Consider the following 14,986-nt stretch of genomic DNA (forward strand, 5'->3'; position numbering starts at 1 on the left):
CTTTCCTCCTAAAGGATAAGACTCATTCATTGTAGCCGCACTGATATTTGGGATTTGCTTGTTTTGCTATTTTATTGTCAAGTTTATCCTTCTTTAACCTCTATATCTCTAACCATGTCCTCATTCACATGTCTTGCACTGTTGCAAAACATATTTTCATATTTTTCTTTAATACCTTGTCTTTATGTCACCAGCTTCAGCAAGCTTCTAAATTGAATTCTGTTTTAATGACTGACATTACTGTTAAATCTGTTAATATATCTCCGTCATTTCTGCTCTGTGAATATTCAATGAGACAATCCACTTTGTTAATGCAGACTTTCTGTATATGTGGCATTTTGTTGTCATAATTACATATTTTCTGTGAATTCATTTCTTTCCCTTGCCAACACCTAAAAATGTGATAATATTATCTTTCTGACTGCTGTTTATATACTTCTTCCCTCAGTTTTTCTGGTGATGCAGGAGCAGGGCTGTGAAGGTGGGTGGCAATAATTTGCTGATGTTGCATTTAAAAAGCCAAGAATAAAAACAGAGGAAGAGGCAGAAGCAGGTCCTGCAAAGTCAACACTTATTCAAAATATCTCATTTGTTTGTTTCCCGGGCTACTTAAACTCTACAGAAATATCCGTCAATCAATCAAAAAAGCAGAGACTGGGCTTGAACATTACTGAAAGACCACACACCCCACACAAGACCTGGCAGCCTAAAAGAAGCACGAACTGAGGGACTGAGTAAACCCAGAGGACAGAACGCGGGATAACAGGAACACAGGGCTACATTAGTTCCTCCCAGACCGCGATACCAGAAAAATATAAATGTTCCTAAGCAGAACACCAACACCATCCAAAGAGTTTAATGTACAATTTGCACAAGAAGGAAAAGTGAGGGAACTTCACATTTATTATTCTGATGATTCCCCTCGTGGCTTTTTAACCCAACTTCCTTCTCTCCTCCTTTCTAAAGTGCTGCAATAGCAAGATAAGCAATGCATTTCAAACGAGCAGAAAAACGTGAAGTCGCTACAGTAGCCTCCTGTGTGCTGCTGCAGATGGGTCCACAGCGACCACTACAGTGCTGGAGTAACAATGCAGAAAGAAAAGAGCATACACTGCACATATGGATTGCTGCAGGCCGTGTGCACGCTTCTCTGCAGACGGCATGTTCCACACGTGTGTGCTGGGAGCGACAGTGATGTGACGAGTTGACACACATGCAAAGAAAACGGCGGCTGTGGGTGTTCTGACGGCTGTTGTATGGTTTGCTTTGCCCTCTTAAATGCTTCAGTGCATCACACTGTATGTCAACATTAACTGGCCCAGACTGGATCCGAGTCGGTCGGATCCGTCATGGATTGTCATTGAGCAAACTGCCCAAGTGCAGTGTCTGCTGCTAATAACTGCCTGATTTACAGTGAACTGTACAACCTTTCATGCATTTAGCTTCCACGGAGGAAAATAAATTATCTTGTTAATGACAGTAAAGTGTTGTCTGACTTCTTCACAGCACAAACAGACAATAAGTGTCTCTCTCCAACTTAACTGCACAGGATCCTGACAGCGCCGGTGCCGAGTCACTTTGTTGTCTTGTAATTACGTGGCAGGAGCCAAGGTTTGATGTGACGGTTTGACTAAAGAATTAGACATTTGCCATTTATTTAGAAACCTTTGCCTAATGAGTGCACACTGCTGTGTTTGGCAGAGTGTGAACTAAGTGCATGCAGTCAAACGAATGTGTGTTAGTATGCAAACATTATGGGTGTGAAATCTACTAACGATATGAAAGGCTACTGTCCCAACTTGGTTACCACACAGATCATTAACCATTCTGAGAAACACAAAGTTACTTAGAGCTATTTGATCCCAGTGTTTCCCAATTTTAGTCCACAAAACCTGTGCAGGTTATGGAAATAAATACAGCTTATGGAAAATTAACTGCTGATTAGGTTATGTCTGAATGGGCAAATATCAGCATCAACTCTTGGACTACGAATGTTCCGCACTTATATAGCACTTTTCCACCTATTGGCACTCGAAGCGCTTTACACTGCTTCTTATTCACCCGTTCACACTCGCAATCACACACACGTTCACACTCACACTCACACTGATGGGGGAGCTGCTATGCTGCTCCAGGACACTTTGACATGTGACCCGAGGAGCTGGAGAACATGACAACAACTGTGCGTTTGGTGGACGACCGCTCTACCTCCTGCACCACAGTCGCTCAGACAGGACACAAAGTCACACGTTAATTCCTGCCTCGTCACTCAATGTCAGCTTCAGAAATCAATCATGTGCTGACATACTGGGCACAGTTTTACTGCTCGAAATAGCAGAATTAAAACCTTTTGGGGAGAGAAATAAAGACTTTAGCACCATTATGACTGTACTAGTAAAATTTGCAAAAAGTAGCAGTAGCAATAATAATAATAATCAAATGTTTTATCTTGCTCCCTTGAAATTTGTCTGAAAGATTCAGGGAATGGCTCAGTGTTTTTGAAGTTGATCTTTTGCATGATGTCCTCACGCAGAACACAAAATGATTCGATTGTAAGATATCTGGATCAAAACCGAGAGACATTTTGCAAAAACACACATTCATTTGATTTTCCCCCCCTGAGCAGTGGCAGAGGGATTTCTACTGTAGCACTGACTTTATTTTATTTTTATTTTTTTAACCCATGTTGCACCACACTATGCAGCAAAAACAGTCTATGGTACAAATGGACAGTTTTGTCAACAATCACATTTTTGGGGGGAAGCACAAATGTATGAACATACACGTAACTGTAAATAAGAGTAAATAATGAATGAATGTCAGACTGAGAGTTATAACGGATGCTCAGCTGGAGAATAAAAGGTTGAAACCAAACCCCGTTCATTTCCATTACCCACCAGGCTCCACACTTTTATTTTACTCTGTACATCTGCTACTGCTTACACTCCTGTCTCCCCGGTGTGTTTCCATGCACACAATCAAAGCAGTTTACTCGCACGAATCTGTTTACACGCGGAATCCAGGAACATGTTTACTTTTAAACTCAATCAATGTTCCTTTCACTCACTTTTTATTTGCTTTTCTGCCGCGGCCCATAATTAAATTTATGTTTCTGATATAATACACAAATATCGGATTGTAATTCTCTTGATCCAAATCCCATCTTCCTCCCACGCTCTCTTTATCCCCCCCCTCCCTTCCCGTTGTGTGTTTCGTGCCTTCTTTCAGTCCCCCCCCCACCCCAAACACACGTCTGCCATCCTGCTTACGTAACGGCAAATAAATAACCAGCTTAGGTGATGCAGTCGGCTGGCGAGAGTCCAGCCCGCTGCCTCACTGGGATTTACCCCCTGTTCTCATCTCATCCACTTTTACCCACAACAATTTTAAAGCAATAATCCGTGAAGTGTTTAGATTAATAATAGTTGTGATTATAGATGGTGTCACGTGTCTATTGCAACAAAGGACTGAGTCAACCTTTGAGTTCAGGAAGGCTTTAGTGCCCCAAATTCTGGCTCTTATGTTGGAGAAATTCACTCTGGAAATTATGCACTCAATAAGAATTGAGATTGAAAAAGCCAACAACAAACGGAAATCAGTATAATTAGAGTAAAGATGCCACCATACACGTTGTCATGGCAACAATGCGCACTCATACCACTTTGACGTCATGGACTGTACAGACCTCAGCTCCAAACAGGTGGAAAGGACTATGCACATCATATGGTTCATAACTATCTTACACGTGACAAAAACCAATCTGTGACACGGTAGCTGTCGGTGTGAGTGCAGTCACTGGACAGATCTCTGCAGTCTGGTCCTGCAAGCTACCTTCATCCAGAGCCTGTTTCAGACATCAACTCTAGAGAATGTCAGAAGGATCAGGTCCCAACATTGTCGGGAGTTTCCCTTTCAGACATGCAGCCAACATCAGGAGATGGTCTGTGTCAGATCCGTTCTCACTTGGGAAGAAATACCCCGTGTAATTGGCCAAGGGGTGGTGCTTGGACACTTTGAGCAGGGGGCCGTAACATGGCGCAAAAACAAAAGCTGCGCAAATTAGTGCTTTGCTTTGTAATCCGGTCGCATACCACAGAATCTCTGCTGCTGTTCCTTGTATTTGTTTGATGATTTCCAGGTCTGCCCTCACTGACAGAAGCTGAAGAATTCCGTTGTCCTTCCACTTCGACATCGTGTTCAAATAAATGAAGGAGTTCTTTTATACGCGCCCTCACTTACAATTCTCTTCAGTATTACCTCTTCTATTCACAAACAAGCTGGGTTGGACATTATCTGGACTTTGCACTAGGGAGCTGGCTGGGTACAATCCCAGAAATGTCAGGGCCAACAGACTCGGGCATTTGTGTTCACACATACACCCCCTCCAGATAAAGTCTGGAGAATGTCTGAATTCCAGTGCATGTCTGAAAGGGGCTCAGGTTGGATTAGCTACTGCTAGCATAACAATCCAAAATATCAAACCATATCAATTATCTAAAATTCAAATGAATGCATACAGTGTAGTTCAGGCTTTGAGGAGGACAAACCTGAAAATGTTCACGTATCTCAATACAATCAATTTAGCGGAAACAGACTGAACAAACATAAAGAGAGCGAGCTCCGCCGTTGGGGCTGAGTTGGACTACGTGCTCGGGAAACTGAACCTGAACTGTATTCTGAATGATGACTGACACCCACTGCACCACCTGGAGGTGTTTGGCAGAGCACTTTTAGCCACAGACCTGTACCATCACAATGCAGGACTGAACGCTGCAGAAAGTCCTTCCTGACAGAGGCCATCAGACTTGATCATAAACAATAAAAAAATAACACGTTACATTGCTCATTTGCACCAATTTTAACATTTCTGATGCTATTTTGTTACAGGCCGCTGTAACAAAGTAATTTCCTGCAAAGGATCAATAAAGTATTATTCTGTTCTGACTGAAACGGTGTCACACAGTAACTGGTTTCATTTGTTAAAATGCAAACATATGATAACAATTCTTAGCTCAAACGGTTTATGCACAGAAAGGCTTAGTAACATCCGGATCAGGTGAGCATGAGGTGCATGTGGCAAAGTGCTTTGATGCTAATGTGTTATTTGGCATGTTGAGCTGCGAACACACTGACTGGATTTGATAACGCATTAATTAGTGAGCTTTACAGGTAATGGCACATTTAATTTTCAAACCGTCCTCCCTCATGTCCTTTCCTTACAGTAAGCTGCGGCTGCCTAAATCCCAATTTTAGTTCAGTATTTTGCAAACACGAGACCCTCTCACCCTCAAAAAGAAACAGCTGACTCTATTTTCCAATATACTGAGCTATGACCGTTTTAGCTGCCACTTAATAGATTTCACTTTTCCATCTTTGGGTGTAAAAATAATCTGCATAATTTGTTTCCAAATGAACGAATAAATATTAATGCCACCGATGCCTCGTTTTAATTGTCGTAAAATTAGGACTGCATTACCCATAAAACTCCCAGATTTATTGTGCAGCTTCCAGTCAATCCTCCTCCTCCCTGATGGGGTGAACATGTTGGATGTCATTTTTTTCTATCCCTTCAACCATCTGGCATCAGCAGAAAGTCTGCTTCCTCCTAGTGCAAAGAGGATCTTTTGCTTTCTCAGTCGAAAGGTTTTCCTTTTTGGCTTTAATGGAGGGAATAAACATGTTGGAAATGGTTTCTCCCATCAGATTTCCATTCCTTCCACCATCTGCCGCCAGCAGAAACTCTGCAAGCTTCAGCTTGGTTTGCTCTGAAAGTGCAGCGCCCTCTTTGGGTTTGACACTGAAAAGCAAGATTTTAGATTTTCCTCTACATCCTGTCCTGGTGGATATTGATGTAAAATGCACCAAAGAGGATTTAAGATGCACTTTTCAACTCTGTTGGCGCTAACCCATAAACATCCAGAGAAGATGAACAGCACTCGCAATACATTTCAGCTTCCTCTGTTTACAGTGTCGAAGCCCAGCACTCATTGATTTGCTGTTCTCAGTAATACAAGTATCCCGATTATTGTGATGTACAGATGCAGGACATTTGAATTGGGAGAAGCTGAATAAATGCAGCAGGCAGAAGGATAAAGTGTGAGCGGCGTCTGTCAGACACACGTCCATGTCTGCAGAATGCAGCAGACAGACAGGGCAGCGTCCACCGACACTCAGATAAACAGACATAGACAGGAAGCAGCTTTTAATTCTTCTGCACTGTCTCCTCTCTTCTCTGATGAAAGAGGAGAAACAAACATTATTGTGGGAGGTTTGAAATTGGGGCGAGTGGCCTTTCAGACTGAGTGTGCTGGGGCCGGGCTGTTTCTCCATTTGATGTTGCCTGTTGAATATCTGTGTTCAGCTTAAATTTCAGCATTTTACTGCTTGAAATATTTTAATATCGTGACTGCAGTTCTTACTAAAGCTTGGATTTTCTCTTCTGGCCTTCTGACGAGTCCCTGATTGTACGTTCTAGGTTATAGAAACCACACTGTATAACGAGATCTTCAGATTAAAAATTCATACGGTGAGGGCTCATTAAGAAACTGAAAATTAAGAAAACACAAGAGAATTTTAAAAAACCTACTTCATCAATTTGACAACAGGTGCGGAGCGTTAAGAAACAGGCTGCAACCTTTGACACCTTTGACATATAGCCAGGGCCGGGGATCGAACCAGTTCCACTTTTATTCCACACAAACATACTCATATCTTCCCTCATGCTTTAATTTAAAACTTAAAAGTTTAAGTTAAAGGCCCCAAAACACCTGCTGTCTATAACTTTTAACACAGAATGAGACACGACCTGTGCAAATCCATCATACCAGCAACAAGAAATGTGATGCACTACTCAGACTGCAGAGGCTCATTTTGACAGAATGATATTAAATATACCATTGTTGTATCCCAGGCAGTAACAGTCAAAGACAAGCACTCTTATTGCAAAGCAAGCCGCTCATTTGCATAAGAGCGTAGTGTTGGCACAGCAGGGTGGCTGAGGTAGAGTCAAGCCAACAATAATCTCCTCTTCTGTCAGTCAGTGAGACGCCATTTTGGCCAGTTACATCGATGGTAGATATTAGCCGTTTTCACACAAGCACTGGAACCCTGAACTTTCCGGGACTTTACTCAGGAGAGGTGAATGTGAGAGGCCATTTTGTTCCGTGACATTTTAGCAGTTTATTTACTGTGGCTAAAGCTTTGCAGCTCTCTTTCTCCGAGATGTCCTCACTTGAACTTCTCATGTGGTTCGGACTAAATTCTTTAACAGGCCTCTCAGTAAATCTCCTGGGTTGTCTGTATGTGAGTGTCATATTATTTTTCTCATTGCTGCCTGGAGGCATGTGGTTGTTTCTCTGCCCTCCTGTCTCATCTTCTTCATTACTCTGAAGATTAAGTTATTAGCTGCCTTAAACTCTTCCATGAAAACGCAGGATGGTCTTGTGGGGCGGTTTGTTTAGGTATCTGCTCACTCCAGCTCTGAGCTGGAGGTAAAGTCTAATACCTGAAGCTCTGCTCCCAGCACTGCGCATGGAGCCACAAAAAACATATATATTTATATAATACTCAGTTCAACTCCTCCTCCTCAGTAGCGCTTCACTGATTTGTCTTTTTAAGCTGGAGTCTAGAGAAATGTCTTGAAGTATTCACCTGTCACCAAGTTACGGACGCTTTCTTCCATAGATTATAATCTCAGTTTATCCATTTATCAGTTTTTAGGCAAAACAAAGCATTGAAAAGTGTAAAACAAAAAAAATAAAAAAAAAAGGGGGGGGGGGGGGGCAAGACAAAGGGTATCTACTTTTAAATATTTAGGATTTTTAATTGAGGATCATTTATCTTTGAGGAGCATATTGAGTATGTTATGAAAAACTGATTAGGATTTTATTAAAGAAATAAGTCTTGCTTTTCTTGTGCAAAATAGAAATTGGTGGAAACCACCTTTTTGTTACGGACTATGGAGACGTGCTGTATGTGAATGTATTGCTCATTGTCTTCTTGCTCAATTCTGGGCATCATTCCTTCCTATTTGTCTCATCTTTTAATAAGGAAACATGGAATTCAGAATCTCCAATCTATGGATGCTCTGCAATTTGTTGACCCGAACTGAATTAGGCGAGGAAGCATTTAGCGTTTCTGCCACCTAATGGTTGGAATAAACTACAATGGCACTATGACCTTTGCAAGCAACAACAAAACATAACGACAGAAATTTAAATCTAGAACAGAACACAACAGGGTGACAGGGTCTCCGACGCTGTGCAAGCGCTAGGCAACAGTGGAGAGTAAAGAATTTCCTTTTACCGGAAGACCCCGTTAAAAAGCCTCCAACCGTTTGGCATGTGGTGCTAATAGATATAAAGTATGTGGATCATGGACAAAACATAACTTTAATCTAAAAATATTTAGCCAGAGCTGATGAATATGTAAACAATAGAGCACTGGTGTGTTTACAGCCCTGAGCTTCACGGCTGAAATCGTGCTGACTTTTTAAATAGGGGCCACTAATACCATCAGATGACGTATTCAGCCTGTGTAATTTATGATCCCTTTCAATTTGCAGCAAACCATAAAGGTTACCGTCAGTAAAAGTGTCTGTAAACAGGAATTTTCACACTCTTACAGGCATCGGCGTGGGCAAAACGCTACATATGACAGAAAAACAAACAGGTTGCTTTATGTTCTTTATGCTTTTCTGCATGTGTGAGACTGCAGCACACTGGCAAGATCCCAAGGGTACAGGAAGTGATATGGAGGTTAGTAGTGGAGTTTTACAGTAGAATGTGCCACATGTAATGCCAGGATGTCAGACCAGTCTAAAATATAATACCTCCACTGTGTTGTTTGGTGGAATCACATCACAATATGAGCAGCAGTTTGATGTTAAACTGTTCTAGACTCTTAACCATCTTTTGAAACGGTCAGTGGAAGTACACAGAGACTCCATCATCAAACATTTACCAAAGCAGACGTTAAAAGTTTAGAAAGAAAGTATCTGACTGATGCCGCTGGACTGAACGAGCCGCTGACAGGCATTTTAAGCCTCAGCTGACCAAAGCAACTTTCTGTTGGAGAGAGATCCTGTGAGAGTGTAGGTTTAAATAGACCAGGATGTAGTGGACACACACACACACACACACACACACACACGATTACGACAAAGTTACTTTCTTGTGGTTGTCACAAGGCCTTCTGGGAAATGTAGGAAGCCACTGGATGAAGGATAAGGGCTGAGTCAAAGTGTGTAAAGTTTAAAAAGCAGTTATGTGTTTCCAGCAGCATTCAGTCGGCTCTTGGACCTTTTCACATAAAACTAAAATCCTCATCCTGATGCTTCACTGAAAGTCCAGATGGTCCGGCCACTTTATTCCTAATAACTTTTGGCAAAAACACTGAGATTTGATCTAGTTTTTTTAGGTTGTTCATCTGCAACCGTGTTTTCGGACAATAAGACGAGGCAGGTTGTTCGAGCGCCACCCGTCAGCTGCTAACCAGCTATGCTGCTGCTCCCCCTTGATTTACATTACTATAATCTGACGTCAGCACAGGGGAGTAAAGTGTTTCATGTCTCTCTGGACAGAAATGAGCAGTCCATCAGCCAGCTGTTCCAAACACAGTGTGTGTGAGCTTACACAAGCCCACGTTCATCCCACTGGGTCAGAACAGCAAAGCGTTTCAAGTGCTCATCAGTAAATGTGTTTGTTTCCTGGCTCCTATAAGGGGTCACAACATATAATACAGGTCTTTCTATTGTATTACACTTCAGCACACAAAGAACTGTTTAGATTTCCCTTGTTCTGAGCAACGTTTGAACTCCTTGTCCATGTTAGTCGACAAATTATGATTGACAGAAATTTTCATCTTACAATGTGATGAAATTAAACAACCTAGAAAGGTTGTGATGGTTAATCCCTCTGTGTTTGAATTACTCACAAGTCCTGAACGTGTTCGTAATCTGAGACAAGTTGGCACAAGAATTTCTTCATTTTATGGGTTTACAGGTCAAAACCATTGGAAACAGCTGAAACCAATGAGTATTTGTGTCCATGATCAATCATTTAGTCACTTACAAAGCTCCCGGAGCAAACCATGCCCTCTTTAGGTTTATCTGAAGAATTCTTTACACGGACAAATCTGTGACCACATAAAGTGCATTTAGACAAATTCCTCGAAGTTTGATGAGATAAAAATTCTTAACTTCATGTCTATCAAATAACTGCTCAGCTTATTCTCGTTTGCGTGTGTAAAATGCCTAATTCCTCACTTAAACCAAGAAAAACGACAAAATAAAAGGACAGATAGAAATTTAACCCAAATTATTAGAGGATGTTAAGCTCAAACTTTCAAATTCCTCATACGACACAATTCGACCCTCTTTAATAAATAAGTCTGGCTGTTACTTTTTTTATGTGCAAAAGTCATTTTACTTGGTTTCCTGCCTCCTCACAACCTACAAACGGATAATGTCAGTTACTAGGCAGCGTGCTTCAGCATGAACTCCCCCAACCTTTACAAAGGTGCTTTCAGAGGTTTATAAAAGCAGAGTTCCACATTTTCACCATGTGCAGGATTGTATGCACACTGAGACTGTGTGTACTATCAGTGAATGTGCTGTGTGTTTCACCACTTGTTTGTGTGTGTGAGACAGAGACAGAGAGAGTGAGGGGAACTTCTTACTTGATGACTGTGCCTTTGGTGCCCCCTGCCGTCGTGAGCATGACCCTGGTGGTAAGGCTGACTCTCAGGTCCTCCTCCTCCAGGCCCAGCAGCTCAGCACAGTGCTCCAGAGCCTGGCTTGACTGATTCTTGATGGCACAGCCACCTGGAAAACAAGTGCGAGGGCAACGTTGAGAACACCACCAGAGGTGAGGTTGGAGTTAGGAGTCTGTGTGTAACATAGGAAACTTACAATGTTGATATTGTGTAAAATAACAGATGCAAAGCTCTAACACTGATGCCAAAAAAGTCTCAATTAGTCCCCATGTTCCAGACCTGTATCTCCTCATTGGCACAGTCTAAAATTTGAATGTTAGTCACCCAGCAGGTCAGAGGCAGATTGGCCGGCCAACCTGAACCTGGTACTGTTGGAGGTTTCTTCCTGGAGTTAAAAGGAGTTTTTCTGCTCCACTGCGTCCTAGTGCTGCTCAAGGGGATTTGCTGGGTTCTCTCTATATAAAATAAGGTCTTGACCTCGAGAGGATTTGGTTCTGATTTGGTGCCATATAAATAAAACTGAATTGAATTAAGTTGTGACAGGGCTCAAGACACAAGAAACTGGAAAAGTATTCATTGCTCGATGCACACCAAGTGTGAATTATCATATTTGCCATGCATAAAGAAGAGGCAGCATAACTTACAATTAGTACCAAAGGCCACATCTATTATGCAACTCAAACATCATCTCCATTCCAAGACCCAGAAATAGAAACAGACGGTTTTAAGCTTGCACCAAAATCTAATATCAAGTAAATCGCCAACAATTGCGAACTTACAAACAAGAACAAAGATAGTAAAACGCTCATATTCTAACAAATTAATGACTTTCATCCAGACTGATGTGGACAATTCAAAACTTATATAGAAAAAAACTGTTTAATAACACACGCTCTTCTTTCTTGTCAAAATCTAGAGCCTACTTTGCCCACACCACCACCGACAGCCGCATCAGACATTCCAGTGTGTTGTGTGTTGTGCTAGTAGCAGGCACTGTTTACTCAGGACTTTCTCACTCCACACTCCTTGATTCTGTTCTTATTTCTCAGACTTGTATCGCCCAGATTCAAGTATCCATCTTTTTTTTTTTTTTTAAGATATGCAGCAGTAAGAAAGAATTCATGTGCAACATATACAATCTGCTCAGGTTTTACAAGTACAGATTAGATGACGGCTGAAAGCAATAGAGGAGAAAGAGAATCAGCATTTTATCAATCAAAAAACATCAACATTATCTTGGTCTGTCCTTATAAAATGTGAAGATATTTTACTTTTTGTCAAATACCACTGTAGACTGACCATCTTTGGTATTTGGTCTGTAGTTCTGACCACACCAGACATCCAAAGACCCTTTGATCTCCGGGCACTTACAATGGCACTTTTTCAGCCATTTAAACTCTAGGCAACAGTATATATTAATAAATGATAGATCTGCCCTTGTAAATGCTAAAAAGCCTTTTGCAAATTGACTCTGGTCCTGTAGTCCTTTTCCAGAAAGAGGGGGATTGTCTACAACCTGGCAACGCCTGCAACTGCTCTATTATTTACACCATGGAAACCCTGCTAATGGTCCTTCAACACGTGTTCCGTCTTTAAAGGGGGGATGAAAAGGTGACGTCAGTTGTCGAGTTCGCGGTTTCAGTCATGCCCTTTTGGTTACAGGCTAAATTTCCAATACAGCTTTCTTCCATATTCCATAAACAAAGTCAAGTGGGTCAAGGAAAAGGACCAGGTTGTCTCTCTGATCTATGCTGGAGCCGAACCGAAGCGCTAACAACACGCCAGAAGATTAAGTGGGTGTAAACTATGAATGATGTAATCTTTTAAATCCCCCACATTTCTGCAACAACGTGCACTTTCATCATGACATATTGACAAGCCAGGTCTACGTGCCCCACACAAAGGTGAGGGCAATACAGCAGCGCTCATTACGCATGGATGCTCGCAGGCATCGGCTTTCGCAGATTCAAGGTGAGAGAGCGTGCTGTGAAACAAGCAGGGCCAGGGAGGAGCGGCAGAGGGACGGGGTGGGCTGGAGTAGAGACGAGCAGAGCTGACACAGAGGGAATTCTATGCACACAGATGTGGAAAATTTGCTTTCTCGCAGGGTTTGTTGTATTGACTGCAGCATTTTTTAAAGAGAATTAAAGATGATGAAAACTGACAACAATCGGATTGCTGTGTAAAACCAATCAAACACGCAGCTGCAATATTTAAAATTTAGTCCAGAAACTATTTTGATTATTGATAGAGAATCAGCATTTCTGCTATTGGTGTTATCCTTAAACACACCTGAACAGGTCAGACACAAAGCAAACATCACATGTGACAACTGCATATAAAGTCAGCGAAAGATGTGAAAGAATGACGAAATGTGTAATGACGCCAAAGGCTTTATAAAGCTTCTGCACAGAGAGAAAAGGGAGAGAAAGAAGAGAAAAGAACAGAAAAGAATTGAAGTCCCAGGGGAGTCTGGAGATCAGGCAAAGCCAGGTAACACACGAACACACACAGTCAGTGTATGTAGCCAGTATATTGGCTGTTTGGGGCGTCATGGTCCACAAGTCAAATCTGCAGCTTTTTGATTTGCCATTTGCTTTTTCTCATATTATAGTATGTCGCATTGCTTTTGCACTAGTCTGTTTTGTGCCTTGCTGCAAACCAAATTGCATTTGCTATAAAGTTCAAGTTTGCCAAATAAATTAGCAAAATGATCAATCTCTGAACCCCAAAGTCTTCCAATTAATTTCGTTCCAACAACAGAGAGAAATCCAAAGATGTGAAAATGTATAGATGAATGGGGAGAATTAGACATTATACTCTCAACTCTCTTAAACAAGCATGAGAAGTACTTGCACACAATGACAGTTTTGCAGCACAGGCTTTGTTCAATAAGCTGACGTTTCCACATCAGTGCACCTCCCTCAAGCTCTGCGGAATGAAGTCTGTGCTGCAGAACACTCATTGTATTATAAGTTTAGGAAGCCGTCATGTCGACACACCTCCAAGCTGTAACTCCATTTTACTAGAGACTTGATTTTCTGTTGATAGCCTCTGATTATTCAACTAATCATTTCAGAAAGGCCATTCTTAGGAAATGAAATCATATTAAACATAGGCTTACTAATAACTAATATGGCTATACAATAAACATAAACCAATTCTAAGCAACTATAAATGAATCCATTTTCAAGCCACCATCCACTTAGAAATTGGAGAACATCTGCTTTGCACCAGTCATCCCACGTGCTGGATGTTGTGGACTCTTCACAGCGTTACAGGTTACTTCTCCGATCAATGTGAAGAATCAATAGCTCCTTAAAGCCGAGCACAGGCAAAATTAAATCAATGGGTGGACGGTAAATGAAGCCCCTGTGGAAGGAAAACGCTCTGAGCACACATTAAGACAGAGCCCAGGACTAAAACTTAATTCCCAGTTAATTGAACTTCATTATTTCCAGCATCTTCAGATGGATTTCTAAGCTTTCTCCCAACAAAATTGAGTCCTGGGAAGAACTGAGTTCTGTCTGTCAGCACAACCTCAAGAGCCAAAGGTTTAGTGATTTATGGGAAGACACAGACAGCTTCCACCATGAACTTGCACGAGCACATTCAGAGAGGCCTGACCTGGGAATATACAGCCTGAGGTTCACAATGACGTATCAGCCAAAGTGCTGCGCTGTGCAGAATACGTACAGATCAACCCGTTCAGTTGGAGGTGGGGCGATGAATTAACGCAGTTGGTTCAAAACTATGGCATATTTGTTTGTTCAAAGAGAAGATGGTTGAATATTATATTGAAATATAAACGACTGATGAATTTTAAGTTTTTATAAATGTTTAAATTAATTGAAAAAGAGCCTAAAAATCTATAGTCTCATCAATTAACCGATCAAAAAACTAAGAGCAGCTCTATTGGCCAAAATGTGTAAAAAGATATTCAGATGTACCCATAAGTACAAGATTTGTGGAAATCACCCAGCTTCTGCAAACTGTTTAAAAGCAGCCAGAGCAATAAGTGTGTCACAGGCAAACAAGGATTTACCTCATCAATCTGGTGGTTATTTTTACAACTACTCGTTTTAATTAAAATGCCCGAATACACTCGCGTTTTAATTTCAAATTGTTTGTAAAATTTGATAAGCAAATTATTTTCTGTCAACTAAGCATTATTTAGGTAATTAAATGCTGTAGTTCTTTAACAAAATTCAAAATACAGATTTCAGTCAGATCAAGTTTCTGGAAATAAAGAATTCGTTTCAACAACACAACT

The 14,986-nt window shown here is 41.3% G+C and overlaps 1 protein-coding gene across 9 annotated transcripts in view; it reads right to left on the minus strand.

Moving 5' to 3' along the window:
• The window catches only part of myo6a (myosin VIa), a 111,487-nt gene that overhangs the window by 57,031 nt on the left and 39,470 nt on the right, over window positions 1–14,986 (minus strand). For all 9 annotated transcript variants that reach the window (XM_067481155.1, XM_067481156.1, XM_067481154.1 and 6 more), the window contains one exon: window positions 10,678–10,822. In XM_067481155.1, coding sequence (XP_067337256.1) covers window positions 10,678–10,822 — 145 coding nt within the window. The remainder of the gene's footprint in view (window positions 1–10,677; window positions 10,823–14,986) is intronic.

Source organism: Channa argus, chromosome 17 (genome assembly GCF_033026475.1).
Source record: "Channa argus isolate prfri chromosome 17, Channa argus male v1.0, whole genome shotgun sequence".
In the NCBI taxonomy this organism is placed as follows: Eukaryota; Metazoa; Chordata; class Actinopteri; order Anabantiformes; family Channidae; genus Channa; species Channa argus.